Here is a 17,568-nt window from a genome sequence, read left to right as displayed (position 1 = left end):
GTGTCTGGTATTGTTTTTGGTCTCATTCCATTTATTATTCTTATTGCAAGATCATAATCATGTTTATTAATAAAAGGTGGTTGTCCAGATGAGATTTCCCACATAAGTATGCCAATACTATAAATATCAGATGCAAAAGTATATTTCTTATTAACAATGACCTCAGGTGCTATGTATGGAAGATTTCCATATATACTATTTAATGGTTTATTAGCTGGTCCACAAAATCCAAAATCACTGATGAAAAAATTTTGATTACTTTGACCAAATAATATATTTCCAGAATGTAAATCTCTGTGAATTGAACTCTCGCTGTGAATATCATAAACTGCGCCAATTATACTATCAATAATTTGAATTCTTTCTTTCCATGTGATTTTATTGAGATTTTGTTGCAAATATTCTCTTAGATTTATATTCATATGATTCATTACAATCATATAATTTCCATTAAATGGATTTTGAGTTAAACCGTAACATTGCACTATAAGGGAAGTTTTGCTACTTATGTGTAGATGAGATATACCCTACAAAAATTAAAAAAATTGCAATTAAATTTTAAAAAAAAATTTCAAATACTTTTAATTACTTGTATATACCTCATCAAACCAACTTTTATTGGCACTTTCAACATTTTCTAATTTTTTGAGCACTACAATCATACTTCCATATCTTTTTAATTGTTTTTCTTTTAAATCCCATTCTTCATAACATCCACCAATCCAAACTGCTGTATAAATTTCAGAACTTCCACCTTTAGTTAAGTATTTAATATTTTGTAAATTATTATAAGGAATCCATTCTACTATCAAATTTGGTATAAGTGCTTTTATTTGACATTGTTATATTAAATTATCAATATCATTATTTATTTGAAAAATTTTCTTTTAAATAATTTCGAATACAATGTTCACAATATAATGTAGCTAAACATTCATCATGACAATTTTCACAAATTCTTTTTGTTCCTTCATTATAAAGGATTTTATAATGGTCAAATACTTTATTTAATTCTTTTACTGCATATGATTTTTCATCCTTCGTAAGAGATTTGTCAGCAAGAACTGTTTGTATTCTAAATACATGTCGTTTTTCTAAATTATTTTGAATATTAGGGTCTACTAATGCAGCTGCTCTATTAATTGTAGCTCTAACTATTTCTTGACGAATGATAGCCATAATACTGTTGATAAAATTTAAAATACAATTTTAAACATGAAATGATAAATGGAAAAAAGGTCTATTAAATTCTGGAGTGAGTTTCATAAAATTCACGTAAACAGCAGTCTGAATTCAATTAAAATTGAGTAAAGGGAAAATAATTTTCAATTTTTAAAGTATAACTTATTTTATGAAAAAATTTTTTTATGAATAAACAAAAAAAACATTAATAGGTGTATAAAATAAATTATATTCGTTGTATTTCTCGATTTTGGTACAAGTCACTAATTTTGTTTATTATTATTTGTCAAAAAAAAAAAGAAAATATTGTTTATGGGTAGTATTCGAGGCCAACTAAACTTTTATGTCGTTTTTTTCCGATAATTCCATTAGATATCCGTTGGCGTAGGTTCGCATAAATTTAACAATATAAAATATTTTCTATCAACTTCTTTTTAAAGAATTGTATACAATGAAAAAAGGATTTTCACATCCAAAAGAGGAATTTTTATTTTGTGCGGTCTGCCGTCTACGTGATGCATAAAATAATAAATATGTAAATAAAATAATGAAAATTATTTGGCTACAAAATTTTACGCAAACAGTCGATCCAATCGATCCATATGAATTCTTAATCACGTGAGGCAAAATTGAAATTAATTAAGGGAAAAATAAAATTTACAATAAAGAATTTTTTTTAAAGTATACTAACTTATTTATTTTATGAAAAATCTTTTATGCGTAAAACAAAAAAAAAGCATTAATAGATGTATATAATAAATTGAAATGGTATATTTACTTTCCAATTCGTTCTTGTATACTAGTATTATACTCGTATTCCTCGATTTTGGTACAAGTCATTAATTTTCGTTTATTAATACAGTATTTGTCTTAAAAAGAAAAATGTTGTTTATGAGTACTATTCGAAAATCAACTGAATTTTTATGTCCACTTTTTTCCGATAATTAATCACATATCCATTGATGTAGATTTTTTAAAAAATTCGCATAAATTTAACATTATACATTGGCATAAAATATTTTTCTTTCAACTTTTTTCTAACCCGAATTTTTAGTTTGTTTAAATTTAAAAAATTGTATATAATTAACTAATCTTCTGTACGACTTAAAAATTTCAGCCTAATGATTTTATTTACGTATTTATTATTTTATGAATCCGGGAGCCAATACCTCCTGAACGATCAAAAAGCGAAATACATATTGTTGCCCTGCATATCGTAAACCCCAAAGCAAACCTTCTAGTTGGTTGATTTCACGAACATATCCCGCCAGTTCTAGATCCGTATTTACGTTGTCATTTTTGGAGACGATTACTTATGAACTTGAAATAAAAGTGTAAAATTACATTGGAAAAGAACGAAATTGACAAAAAATTACAACTCCAGATATTGAGAAATTAGGGTAAAATCGACTTACAAGAATAAAAGGATTTATTGATTTACAGGATTATTCATCTTAATAAACTAATCAGGCGTTATACATAATTAAATAATACTTATATGAAATATGTTTGAATTTTAAATAAAAAACCTATATAGACATATTTTACAAATTTACATTAAAATTATATAAAATAGTGTATGTAAATTTTATATAGAACATTTCATATAATTTACATAAAAAACATCACTGCCGCACAAAAATAACAATTCTGAAGGTATGATAAAATTAAGATTACTAAAAAATTTGCATAATTAACTCAATTATGGTTAAAAAATATTTATTACAAATTCGAATGTCATGATTTTATTAGAAATGAATAAGTTCAAAATAAATCACATTTCACATATTTTACATTTTATAGTCCTAACTCCCCTTTAAAATGAACTCTTGTTCATTATATAAAACCTTATCATCTTATAGAACATAATAGTTTACAATAATAATACTGTAATTTAAAGCTCTCTTAAATCCATTCAAAGTCTTCATTAATCTATAGCAAAAATTTTAATGTTTTTTTTTTTCTTATATTTATCTATTAAATTATCATATTCTATATTTAGTATACCAAAAATACCAAATAGATTAAACTGTAATAACAATGTTTGTTAAGTTGGGTAGGGTAAAGCTATTTTGACACGGGGTGTCAATTATTTGTGTTGTCGTTTATTGTTTTCCGATTGTGTAATCATCATCCTGTGTTACATTCAATTTCCCTCATAGTTTAGTTTAATTCTAAACAACTATCCATCACCGCGAATTATTATAGTTCTAAAATGTTATTATTTTTACAGATATTTGAGGTTTCCCAATATGCCCAAAATCTGTGATTGAATTTTTTACCATATCAACCACTTTACCCACATGGATTCCTTTTTAGTCCTTGGTAAATAAGTGTGGCTGCCATAATATGTTCAGTTTTAAGGATAAGATACTAAGATACTTTGGAAATTTCATATGAATAGCCTGAATAGCTTTTTTTTATCCAAAATCGGTATGATCTATATTAATATTTCTCAGTAAGATATCCGATTACTTGTATCTTCAATCAATACGAAAGTCGATAGGCGCAATATTTTCGTGTCCATGATGAAAATTGATAAGCGTAATATTTAAACGTCATCTATAGCCGCAGTCTTCTCTTATTAACTCATTCCAGCCTAAGACGGCCAAGAAATTTAACCGTGTTGCATCACGTTTTTCCTGAAAAATCATTATCCAAGGTTGCCCAAATGTTTTGATACTGAAAAATAATGACTTGGCTTTTTAATTTATTTCTTGGTTCACTTGATAAATGCAGAACGATTAAATCTCGAAATTTCCTCTTTCGGTATATTAAGGATTTAATCATAGAATTGGAAAAATAAGTTTTATTAACTAAAGGCAAGAATGAAGAGTTTTTTTTATTATTATATTTCTCTTCAAATATTAAATTTGGACATCATTTTAATTCTTTAATTATTTTTTTTATTTTTTTTATTTTTTATTTTTATTTTCTTCATAGTTGCAAAGTGCGTTTAAATATTGTTAAAAGCCTAGAATGATGTTTATTGTACATCATTACGTGCCGGACGGATCAGCGGGTAGTCCTTCGTTACGCTTTGGACCAACTAGTTTACTATAACAAGCCACATAAGCCCACAAGACTACATATAATGTAAACGATCAGAATATTCATCAATAGTCAAAATCGGAAAAGTTGGAAATAAAGAATTATTAAATGTCAAAATTAAATACATATCGGTTAATATTGTATTAAGGGAAGCTTATGTTGGGTTGTTTTACATGAAATACCATAAGACATTTCGATAATATGACGTTCTATAATAAGTTATTTCTCACTTTTAGTTTTTTCTTAATACTTAATTAATCTCTTCCGGAGTAATCCACAATATTCGCACACCTATAAAAAAAAAAATTAATATTCGTTATGTAATATGATAGTATGATATTTCATTTTTTACCTTTTTTTGTTCACGAAATTAATTGTTTGTGCAGACATGAATTTCCACAATTCCATTGTAAAATAATCTTTTTTTTACGAATTTTTTTATTATATGGTATAGTTTAGCTGAAAAACGGAGCCGAATTCCTGATTGCCGATCATCCGGACCCGGCAGAAAATCCCCCTGGAATTCCACAACGATCTACGCCTGAGCCGGGTCCCGGATCACGTTGCGGCTAATTATTTTTCGGCGATTTCCCCTGCGTACCCTTCAAAAATGTCACGAAAATTCACGTGACTTTGTTTTTGTCACATCCGTCACACCCTTCCTTGTTTCCATTTTTCATAAGTATCTGAGGGACTTAGTTTTTTTCGAGTAAGTAAAAACCTATTCGTCACACCCTTATTCGTCACTGTTTATTTTCACGTGTTAGTGCATAACGCCGTAATGCCGGCCGTTTCGTGACATTTTTGAAGGGTACGCAGGGGTAGTCTTTTTCGGCTAACTACGCCATTATCAATTTTATTATCTATAACTTATGAATATTTTATGGTATTATAAAAATAAATTGTTTACGTTATAATATATTAAACTATTTTTTAATGAAAATTTATTGTAAGAATAAAAATCTTCAAATAGTATATTATATACTAAGCCTCAAAAAAGTATTTTACTCAGCCACTACAAAAGAATAAAAGGATATTGAAATTATTTTTATTAAGAACATTCGTAAAATCGATTTGATAGTGGATTCGTCGAATAGTTGGATGACAAATAAATTATTTATCTTGTACGGAAAAAAAATATTCCGAGTTTTTATTTGGTTCTCATGATGTATGCATGAAAACGGTAATCACAGTTTTTTCATTCACCAATAATCATAATAATTAGCTTATTATAGAACAAAAGCATTTTTAATTATTGATTTTTTGGTCATTTATGCCTATAAATAGTCTATTGTAAATGAATCATTACTGTTTCATTCTTATACAATAAAAAATTGTATAATGCAAATAATAACATTGTCTTAATTTGTTATTGGATCATGCATTAAAAGATTTTCCTTGATTCTAAAAATCGTTCTCAATAAAAATCAAACTTCCATCTTATTATTATTTAGTCATCGAATCGGGATTAACAGATTTGTTCCATTTTTACATATGATTAATTTATCTAACAAGCTTTGTTTTGAGAGTATTGTTTTGTACTGCACCTCATTTAATTAGCGTTCAAACAATAATTAAAAATATTATTCCGATATATAATTAAAAACATTATTCCGATATATAATTAGAAACAATGTTCCGATATATAATTAGAAACATTGTTCCGATATATGTGCTCTTATGCGTCATTCAGAGCTAATCATGTCATACCTTTAAAACTTTGAATAGTACTGCGTACGAGTCCAGATTAAATATAAAAGCAGCATAGATTGCGAGTTATGTTCACTTCATAAGATTTATTAAGCAATTAAGATTTAAAATTAAGATATTAAGATCCGCCACTCGTTAAGAATTACTGTGAGTTTTTAAATTAAAATATGATTTAATTTGTGAGTTTCGTATGTTAAATAATTTCTTTTCTTACTAAATTTTCTAGATTTAAGTTTTTAATCACATATGTGGTTCCTAACGCTCAAGGTACTCGCCTGAGTATTTACGTATAAGTTCCTAATTTGGATATGGTACACATTTATTTATATTGTATATCGTTGTTTTTTTTTGAAAAGTTATGCTGATTTTGTTTTGTTTCATTTCCAGTTCTTTGTTTCATATTTGTATATAATTATTTTTTTTGTAAATAATTTTACTAGAATTTTGAGTTGTACATAATTTTTGTAAATATTTTAATAATGTGCGATCCGGGAAATATGCTTATTTCATCGTTCGTTATATTCTTATCGTATTTTTTTTCGCTAATTCGACTTCGTTTTGATTACATGGATACGGCAACGATCAAAAAAATATATCTTTGGTATTTGTAGGCATGAGGCATTAGGTAATCTACCATATAATAACTTTATTAAATTTTTTTATTGGCATTCCCTTAGTTCTATCATGAAGTTTCAATTTATTATTTTGTTCATGAGTGTACTTCACGTATGGTACCAATTTCATTGGTAATGATAATATAGTTTATCATTTAAAATTTCTAGTAAAATTTGTAACAAATTTGTCAAAAGTTTATTTTCCGTCATTCTCATGAAAGTAGACTAATAAACAACTGATGGACTGCAGTTTTGTTAATTCTTTATAGTATAACAATTTATTAAGTAAATTAAAACAATAAAAAAAAATCTTATTCATATTAATAGGAAAATTTTCATAGTGTCTTTTCCTCTCATTGAAAAAAAAAAATATTTTATTGTACCATAATTAAGGCGATCGTAATCGAAATTGTAAAAATGTATTATCGAAATCTTATCGAATTTGTAAATAAATTAATAAATTGTAAAATTGTGTTTTTGAATTCATAAATAAATAATAAAGTATTTCAAAATAAATAATAAAATATTATTAAATATTTAGTAAATTGTTCTTTTTGAAATTGCAAAGTTTTAGAAAATAAATATATATGACTTTGAAAAAAATACATATTTAGGATTCTTAAAATTATTATTACCATTTGTAAAAGAATAGCAGAAGCTTTATTTGTCAGGAGAACAGTAGTAAGTTTATTTAGACGATTTCTTTAGTGTTTCGCCGAAAGGACATTTCACCAAAAGTGCATTTTATCGAATCCATTGCTCTGAATCATCTATTTCTTCAAGTTCCATTCCCCCAAAAATGGTAGCGATTAATATTTTTATAAAACTTATAACATTCAAGCAAGCAAGCAAGAAATAATAAATAACTTTATTTACCTAAAAACATTTATTCACGAAGAAGTAAAAAAAAAAGATTAATGTATTATAATAGACAATGAGATAAATTTAATGAAAATCATCTAATTCAAAAATTTTTCTAGATTAGATTTCTTTATATATTTAATATAAAGCTTTGGTGAAATGGAATTCAGTGAAATGGGTTTCAACGCCCCTTTGGCAAAATATCCCTTCGGCAAAACATCCTTTCGGCAAAATGGCTTCGGCGAAATGGGTTTCGCAAAAAGTCCAGATGCCTTTACTTGATGTTCAGAGGGTTCCATAATGGTATTAGATTTTTCATTCTTGCCTTTTGCTAATTAATAGAACTTGGTGAGATTATTATTTCAATTTTGTGGAAAGATCTCGATTGATAGTTATGTAAAAAGTGAATTTTCTGAGATGTAGTCATTCACATTTATCAGGCGGTTCTATTAAATAATATAAAGAGTTAAGCTATATGCAAAACCCGTGCAAAAAATTTATTTAATTTTTTTAATTTAATTGCAATCAACGAGTTAGTTATGTGGTATATTGGATCGAATATAAGTGATAGTAGTGATAGTGATTTAACTGGATTGATAGAAACGTACAGATTAATCAAAGAATTGGGACTTATTATTGGGTATATATTATAATGATGGGTAAAGGAATATAAATTTATTTATAATGATAAATACAAAAAAAAAATAGTTTATTAGCTCAAAACTCTAACTAGCAACAATACCATCTAAATTATTGACTAATATCGATTTGTTTAAAGCAATTACTTTCAAGAAGACTACATTAAAAATTCATGACCGTTGTTAAAAATTGAGAATATTGAAGTCTTTAATATTGTATCCTCCACAGAATGTCGTTAATGTTCCGGAATAATTTTTTGATCGACTTTAGTGCTAACCGAAACAAATATTTGCAATGTAACCAATAAAATCTACATAAGCCAAATTTTCAAACTTTTCGATTACTCCTTCTCTTTTATATTCATTAATTAATTTTGTACAATCATCATCTATATCATTTCCAGTAGTAAACATAGAAAGTGCATGTCTGCCTTTCCATTCTTCCAAGAATTCCTCCAAGTTTTCTAAAGAAAATTTAAATTTACGACAGAACCTAATTTCTTTTAAATTGGTTGGCATTGACCTAATTAATACTCTTAATAATTCTTCTCCATTGTTCAAAGAGTAAGTACCATCATCATCTAATATAACTATTAATAATGACTTTAAATTTTTACAACCTTCTAGTAGTTTTTCAAGTTCAACAAAATGCGCCTTTGTTGGCGAAAACGCAATTGATAAATATTCAATCAAAGGACAATTTTCATAAATTTTATGAATAAAATATAGAGAATTTTCATTAAATTCATCATATTCATATTCAATATTATAGGGTTCGAACAAAATTTTCTTGAGATTTGCTCCGCTATTTTCAATTATACTAGAAATCACATCTAACCTATTACCCTCTATATTAAGAATTTCAAGTTCGTGATAAGCTTGCATTTTTAAAGTTTCCAATTTTTCTTCATTAAAAAAATGATAGCCATCAATTATTAATATTTTTATATTATAAAATTTTGGAAGTACTTCTTGCAGTAAAGTGTGCTCATAATTTTCCACATATTGGGCAAATAGTCTTAAACAATTGAGACTTTCAGCTTTTTTTTCTAGCGCGAGAAGAACTTTTTCGTAAGGATCATTATCCGTAAAATACCCATCATCAAAATCATCATCCCATTGAAAATACTTTAAGTTCTTCTGAACCTCAATTAACTTAATAATCCCATGATTAGGTTTTATGTCAACATTAACAATGGTAAGTCTCTGTAAATATTGACAGAATTGTGATAATCCGTAAAAATAGAAAGGATCAATGGATGTATCACATTTTAATTCACAAAGTAATTCAAATCGAACCATGGCTTCTGGAAATTGAAATATTTGGTGTTTAATCGATCTCATATCAAAATACTTCAATTCTAAACATTTTTTCATAAAGAGAGAGTAAAATTTTTGTTGCATATTAAATTGATTATAATTTAAATCTGAACCAATAGAAATTATTTCCTTTATAATATTTATATTGATACTTCTACAGTAAGAAAAATAATCAAACAAGAGTGATAGATTTGAAGGTAATTGGATTTCTTGATTTGTTATGAATTCTTTGATATCGTCAAATAAATATTGAGAAATGATTATGAATAAAGAGATTTTGTTACTGTAATTAATACCATTGTAGCACCAGGGATTCCTCCATAAAATTGGTATCGCAGTTTCGCACCAAAGTCTATTAACCATTAGACATGAAAAGAGAGATTTCGAATCTTCTCGTAATTCCTCAAATATTAAGAAAAGAATATCTTTGTTGAGTTTTGACATTTTAATAAAAATGGTTTAAAATAAAATAAACTCTATATAACCGAAGTATTTTCAAGGATAATTTTCCAAAGTATTAATACAAAAGAAAATTAATACAAAAAAAAAAACCAAAATGATAAAAAAATCGGACTATTTATAGAATACAGAAACTCCGGCTAATTTGTTAAATTTGATTGTTTTGTACCAACCATAAGCTTGATCAAATGATACAAATAATGTAAATAATGTTTCACAAAACAAAATTAAATAAATAAATAAATATCACGACAAATGTCACGTGATTGCTTTTGTCGTCGGGTTTGGCATAATCCGCAAATTAATATAAATCACGTGCTGATGGCCATATTTCATTTCATCATTAAACTATATATAATATCCACTGGTCGAAGTTGGCACATGTACTATTTCCAGTAAATTTATCACAAATTTCAAATAATGTAATAATGAAATTCTTTATTATTAAAAAGCCAAAATTCTCGATACCCTTATTAAAAAAACTATTAAGACTTCTAAACAAAATCTCCATCAAAAAATAAAAAAAACTTTTCAACCAACAATTCTCTAATGAAATTCTCAATCAAAAAAATATCCCCGATTAAAGAAAAATTTCTAACGAAAATCTTCCGTCAAAAAACATATTTTCCCTATTAAAAAAAATTCTCAAAAGAATTTCTATATCAAAAAAAACTTCCTCCTATTAAAAAAAAATCTTTACCGAAATTCTCTATCAAAAAAAAATATTCCCTGTTAAAAAAATTTACTAACGAAATGATCATTGGTTGCCAATGTTGTGTAATAGATTATTTGGATTGGACGATATAATTAAGCAATATTTGACACCCATTAAATTTTACGATGATTGATATATATCGGTTTAAATATACTGTGATTTTACTAATCTATTTTAAATATATATATATATATTAATAGATACGAATTCTATCCTCGCAATATAATAGATCCTCTGACAAATTGAAAACTATATAATTTCTAAATATAAATTTTCTTTTTTTGCAAATAAAAAGTCTCATTATACTCATTAATTTCATGAGATTTAATATGATTTATAAGCAATTTCTTTCTGAAAAAATCATTTTGGATAATTTGGACATTGATAGCGATTTAAGTACCGATTTTTATTCATATTTATTTATTAGAAATTCTATATTAGTCTTTTATAAAAAAATAGTCAATAATAATTATTAATAGAAATAAAAAGGTTGTTAATTGCTAATTGTCCGAAGCGGGGCGGAGACTTTTACATTCTACGCAAAAGCATGCAATAATGAAAATTTATTGTAATAATAAAAATCTTCAAATAGTATATTATATACAAAGCCTCAAAAAGTATTTTACGCAGCCACTACAAAAAAATAAAAGGATATTGAAATTATTTTTATTAAGAACATTCGTAAAATCGAATTGATAGTAGATTCGTCGAATAGTTGGATGACAAATAAATTATTTATCTTGTACGGAAAAAAAATATTCCGAATTCTTATTTTGTTCTCATGATACATTGAAACGGTCATAACAGTTTTTTCATTCACCAATAATCATGATAATTAACTTAATTTATTGATTATTTTTTATTAAAACGACGATCATTTATGCCTATAAATAGTCTATTGTAAATGAATCATTACTGTTTCATTCTTGATACAATAAAAAATTGAATAATAACATTGTCTTAATTTGTTATTAGGTCATGCATTAAAGATTTTTCTTGATTCTAAAAATCGTTCTCAATAAAAATCAAACTTCCATCTCATTATTGTTTAGTCATCGGATCAGGATTAACAGATTTGTTCCATTTTTACATATGATTAATTTATCTAACAACTTTACAGAAACTTCAAGATCGTAGCGATGGCTTAATGCGCAGTAACTGCGTTATAAATACATAGTAAAGAAATTACATATATGCAGTTACTGCGCATTAAGCCATCGCTACGATCTTGAAGTTTCTGTAAAAAAGTTTTTAAATTAAAATATGATTTAATTTGTGAGTTTCGTATGTTAAATAATTTCTTTTCTTACTAAATTTTTCTAGATTTAAATCATATATATGGTGCCTAACGCTCAAGGTACTCGCTTAAGTATTTACGTATAAGTTCCTAATTTGGATATGGTACACATTTGTTTATATTGTATATCGTTGTTTTTTTTGAAAAGTTATGCTGATTTTGTTTTGTTTCATTTCCAGTTATTTTTTTGAGTTGTATATAATTTTTGTAAATATTTGAAATAGAAAAATAAATTAATATAGATAATTTAATAATATGGTATCCGGGGAATTAGTTTATTACATCGTTCGTTATATTCTTATCGTATTTTTTTTTCGCTAATTCGACTTCGTTTTGATTACATGGATATGGCAACGATCAAAAAAATAAGATTTTAATATATCTTTGGTACAGTATTGGTAGGCATAAGGCATTAGGTAATCTACTGTAGGTAATAAAAAACTTTATTAAATTTTTTTTATCGGCATTCCCTTATTAGTTCTATCATGAACCGAAGTTTCAATTTACTTTTTATTTTTGCTTATGAGTGTACTTTACGTATGGACGTATGGTACCAATTAAAGTTTATTTTATATCGTTCTCATAAAAGTAGACTAATAAACAACTGATGGACTGCAGTTTTGTTAATTCTTTAATTAAAACAATAAAATAAAAAATCTTATTCATATTAATAGGAAAATTTTCCATATTTAATGATTTATTCTTTTCCTCTCATTGAAAAAAAAAATATTATAAATTAAGGCGATCGTCGGCTGATTTTGTCCGACATCGAAAAAATATATTATCGAATTTGTAAATTAATTGTAAAATTGTGTTTTTGAATTCATAAATAAATAATAAAGTATTTCAAAGTAAATAATAAAATATTATTAAGTATTTAGAAAATTGTTCTTTTTAAAATTGTAAAGTTTTAGGAAATAAATATATATGACTTTGAAAAAAATACATATTTAGGATTCTTAAAATTATTATTACCATTTGGTAAAAGAATAGCAGAAGCTTTTATTTATCAGGGGAATAGTAGTAAGTTTATTTAGACGATTTCTTTACAGAAAAAAAGTGAATCTATTAGAGGTTAGAACCGGTCCAAAAAGCCTTAACCGGCTAATAGCCGGTTAATTAACACCCCATTCGACCGATCGACAAAAAATATAACTAACCTAGACACTTGAGACATGAAATGTAAGGTTAGAACCTTTGTCAATCGGTCAAATGGGGTGCAATTTAACCGGTTCCAACCTCTAATTCTATTGCGCCATATATTTAATCGGTAGTGATGAACTCTGAAAATTACACAGCGGAATATCCGACGTTACTACTTACTAGAATTGAACAAACCTGTTCTGCATTTTTGGTCAAATTAAATGAAAAGTAATTACTATATAAATTAAAGTTTATTTATTATTTTTTTTTTAAAAAAAAAAAATTTTTAAAAACACTTTTTTAAAAAAACAAATTTTTAAAAACACTTTTTTTATAAAAAAAAATTTTAAATCCAAATTTATAGGATAATGGCATCAAAATTAGAACTTACGAAAAATTATGAACAACTTTTTAAAAGTAAAGAGAATTATGACGTTATTATACAAGTGGGAGAAGAACCAAATGTACAAGAAATTTACGCTCATTCCATAATTCTCTGCCGTCAATCAAATTATTTTCGTTCTAATTTAAAGGAAAAGAAGGACGGAAAGTTCATTTTTAATATATCTAATATTTCACCCAAAATTTTAGAAAATATCTTCAGGTAATTTATTTCAAAATAATTTTTAAACTTGATAACTTAAATTATGTAAAAAACTAAGCTAAATAAAATAATTTAATAATAGATTTTTATATTGTGGTAAGATTGATTTAAGTGTTGAATCTTTAGATATTTTGACATTATTATTAACGGCAGCAAATGAATTTGAATTGGAATCACTTGTTAAGCATATTCAAGAATTTTTAATCATTAAATTTCTTGATAATACTTTTAATTGTGAGAATTTTGAGCCTATACAAAATTATTGTTTACAAATAATTTGTGAAACTCCAGAATTATTGTTTGGAAAAAATACCTTTTTAAGATTATCATCCCAAATGATTGAACTCATTCTCAAAGAAAAAATTAAATTAGATGAAAGTGAAATTTGGAGTAACTTTATTAGATGGTCATGCGCTCAAAATCCTAATGTTAATCAAGATCCTGAGAAATGGACCAATGATGATATTGAAGTAATGAAACAAACTACACATAGATTAATTCCATTGATTAGATTTCAAGATATTTCTTCTGTTGATTACTATTTCAAAGTATATCCTTATCAGGATTTACTACCAATAAAATTAATGAAGGAAATCATGCAATTTTATTTAGTACCTGGCACAAAAATTATTAGTTCATTACCATCAAGGGGATATAAAAAATCGAAATAATATGATTCAATTATAGTTAGTCTCAACATTTTGTTATTTTTGCTAGCTGGGTCGAAAAGAAAAGTGATTCTTATTTGCTTTATCATGCTAGTAGAGATGGTGATACAGCTGCAGCATTTCATAATCTATGTATCTTAAAATTCTTAAAATGACGCAGTAGAAAATTTTTTATATTACGAAATAGACTTTTATTACTAGCTATCGTCAAACTTTAAAACACAAACAACTCGCGAATATTTAACACTTCATTCCATATTTTTAGTATATACATATTGTAAAAATTTTTACTTTTAATAAAATTATACATCCATCAAGATAACGTCTTCATATCGACCCTCAACGTAATATTTCAACAAACTTTTGTATTGAACGAGTTTTTTTTTATTTCTACTTGCTCCCCTACATTGCCATACACTTTACATTTATAAAAATATAACTTTTATACTTTCCTTTACACTAAAACACTTGAACATGTCACTACTAAACCCTTCACCTACAAAATTTTTTCGAAAAACTCCTTTCAGGTCTCCCTGAATAAATTCCTCGTGATCAAACCAAACCGAGCCGGTTATAACAAGATATATGAAATTTTGCCGATCAAGAAGTTACTTCTTTGAGCTTGCTGGTCGATCAGGATTCCGATGAACTCTTTCTGAACAACAAATACCAAATCAGCTGTATGCTCTGTATGCTCACATCCTTACAAAGAGTCATCCCTCGACGTATTCAGCAAAATATTTTAAGATGATCAGAGACAAATTATTGGATCGATTATAGTATCACGTGCTCGTAAGAACGACCAACAAAATATTATCACAAGAACTTTTTTTTAATTTCACCTACAAAAGATACCGTTTTTATTTCGGAATTTATATTCCTTGCTTGGATAAACAACAAGATTATATCCCTCCCCATTACAACAATATAGTAAAATCTTCATTATGTCACATAAACGACACGGCTGCATCCATCATCAACGAAACTTATTAAAGTTCAAAGCCTTCAAAGATATTAAACCTAAAAATGACAAGAAGACTAAAGATACCACAGATTTGTCAACGATAAATGTCAATCTCTTATATCGCCGATGGCGGTCCGTACTAAAAGCATTTTCTCCAACAGGTTGGGTACAACCTATAGTGAAACACTTCACGCTCGGGATGCCAATTCGATCTTAAGATTAGGTAATAGACATATGTACCGGAAGAGACTTTTCAACTTCAAATATGCTCTTAGTGCTAATACTCGTACAAGGAAAAACGATTTCAACGTTCATGTAGACGTATCTTCAACATAACAAAACCGCAGCCAGAACGTACACGTACAATGGCGGATAATCTTGCCATTGCGAGTATCGTTTTTTATTTCTCAAATCACAGTTCATCAACAAACCCATCAAATATTTAAAATTTAAAATACAAACAAGCACATACAATATCTGACGCGAACGATTACCGATTTTTGGTTCCATACTTTGTACACAATCGTCCGATACCAGTTGCTCCTCCTGAAATTGAAGTTGATTCGATAGAAGAATCTACCACGCCAATCAACCCTACATTTTCGACGTCTATTCTGTATACTGTAGAACCGTATAACCCTATCCCAGATATGTTTATCCCCACAAATACTGTAATATTATACCGCCAGATCCAATATACGCCAAGAATGGAACTTTTATCATACCAGGAATCCAAGAATGGTTCACCTATATGTCAGAACTGGAGAAGAAACTCGCCCGATAGGCGGAGGCAAGAAATACTACAAATTGACCATTGTCAACAGCAAGACAACATTGAACGCGATACGATTGCTAAAGCTAGAAAGGAAGAGGCTGCCCTCTTAGGAACAAGTGTTAAACGTCTTGACACCCGCTGTGTAGCAATAGATTGCCTAACTTCTACGGCTGATATTTTTCATGAGAACATGGTGAAATTTACAGAAAAGAAAGCAATTAACGCTGGTAACATCAAACGTCAAAAGAAATAACGTAATGAAATGAACAAATTTCTCGACTCATTCAAAAGATCCATCAGACAATGAGATGATCCGAACACCTCCGATGATACAAAAGAACTTGAACTTCGACCCAACAAACGTGATGTTACTTACAATTTTAATCTCTCTTCACATAATAGCTCGATCAAACCCAAACGGCTCCGTCCTGCTCCAGCACTTGCCGATTATTCCCTGGAAGCAGGACCTTTAAACAGTTCATATTAATTATCCGTTTTTATATATTAGTATTTGTACACTAGGAGTCAATTACCTTTTTTCGAGTAGTTTTTCTACATCTTATTATTGTATTTTTTATATACCTCACGTTATTATACTACTTTTTAACAATTTAGAATAGTGTGAATCATTCCACTTACGACAGTATTACGGGTGGCGACTTTTGTCGAAAGAAAAATACGGATCATTAATTTTATTTTTTGACTGAACTGTCACAGGATTATTATAGTATTTTTTTTATTATTTTTATTTGTTACGATGATTTATTGGGTCTATATTTTTTATTCGGCTTTAGTTGTTCCTTATCGGACGGGTTAAGGTCCAAATTGGTTTCTTTTTAAACACAAGTGAGGCCTGACTTCGGTCTTTGATCGACCTTGGGTGATAATTTCCTTTTATAGTGCTTCTTTCTTTTCTTTGGAATTGTAATAGCCTTAGTAGGCGATTTCCTGCTTGACATTAATTAAATAAATAAATAAAGATCTACTATAATTTTAGTAAAAATTGAAAATTCGAAACAAATAGTTGGAGGATATAATCCATTGGATTGGGAACTGACGAATGGTTATAAATCAACAAAAGATAGTTTTATTTTCTCATTTGCAGATTGAAATAACCTCCAAACTGCAGTTATGGGCCAACATTTGGTGGTGGCCATGACTTAGTGTGTTATAATAATGATACTAACTGGGTATGTAAACCACATACTTATTCAATTTCAATGCGAATGATTATGAAGTATTTCAAGTTATTAAAAATAAGTTGATATACTATATAATAATTAAGTGTTTTAAATATTTTAGTTATTTATGGAAAATGAAACAACATTTAATAATAAATACTATCCAGGATTACTATTAAATAAATTAAAAGATACTAAATTACGCAATTAACATTTTATAATTTTATAATAAGATAAATAAATGATTTACTTTTCATAATAATAAAATTTGACATTATTTAATGTGATATGAATTTTAAGCTCATGAAGAACCTCATTAAAAAGAATTATCAATTAATGAAATTACGTAGATATTAATTCATTATTTAACACACAAATTTTATTCC

At 27.2% G+C, this 17,568-nt stretch overlaps 2 protein-coding genes across 2 annotated transcripts; one reads left to right on the top strand and one right to left on the bottom strand.

Annotated features, from left to right (window-relative positions):
- Positions 1 to 8,329: 8,329 nt before the first annotated feature.
- OCT59_001413 (uncharacterized protein) lies at positions 8,330 to 9,820 on the bottom strand (the record flags this gene model as incomplete). Its single annotated transcript, XM_066139551.1, has 1 exon — positions 8,330 to 9,820. The coding sequence occupies one exon, from the start codon at positions 9,818 to 9,820 to the stop codon at positions 8,330 to 8,332; it is 1,491 nt and encodes a 496-aa protein (XP_065988948.1).
- A 5,386-nt stretch (positions 9,821 to 15,206) lies between these two features.
- Positions 15,207 to 16,254, top strand: OCT59_001412 (uncharacterized protein; the record flags this gene model as incomplete). The annotated part of the gene is made up of 2 exons (XM_066139550.1): positions 15,207 to 15,387; positions 15,764 to 16,254. The coding sequence occupies 2 exons, from the start codon at positions 15,207 to 15,209 to the stop codon at positions 16,252 to 16,254; spliced, it is 672 nt and encodes a 223-aa protein (XP_065988947.1).
- Positions 16,255 to 17,568: the final 1,314 nt, after the last annotated feature.

Source organism: Rhizophagus irregularis, chromosome 1 (genome assembly GCF_026210795.1).
Source record: "Rhizophagus irregularis chromosome 1, complete sequence".
Taxonomy (NCBI): domain Eukaryota; kingdom Fungi; phylum Glomeromycota; class Glomeromycetes; order Glomerales; family Glomeraceae; genus Rhizophagus; species Rhizophagus irregularis.
This window is presented reverse-complemented; position numbering and strand designations above follow the sequence as displayed.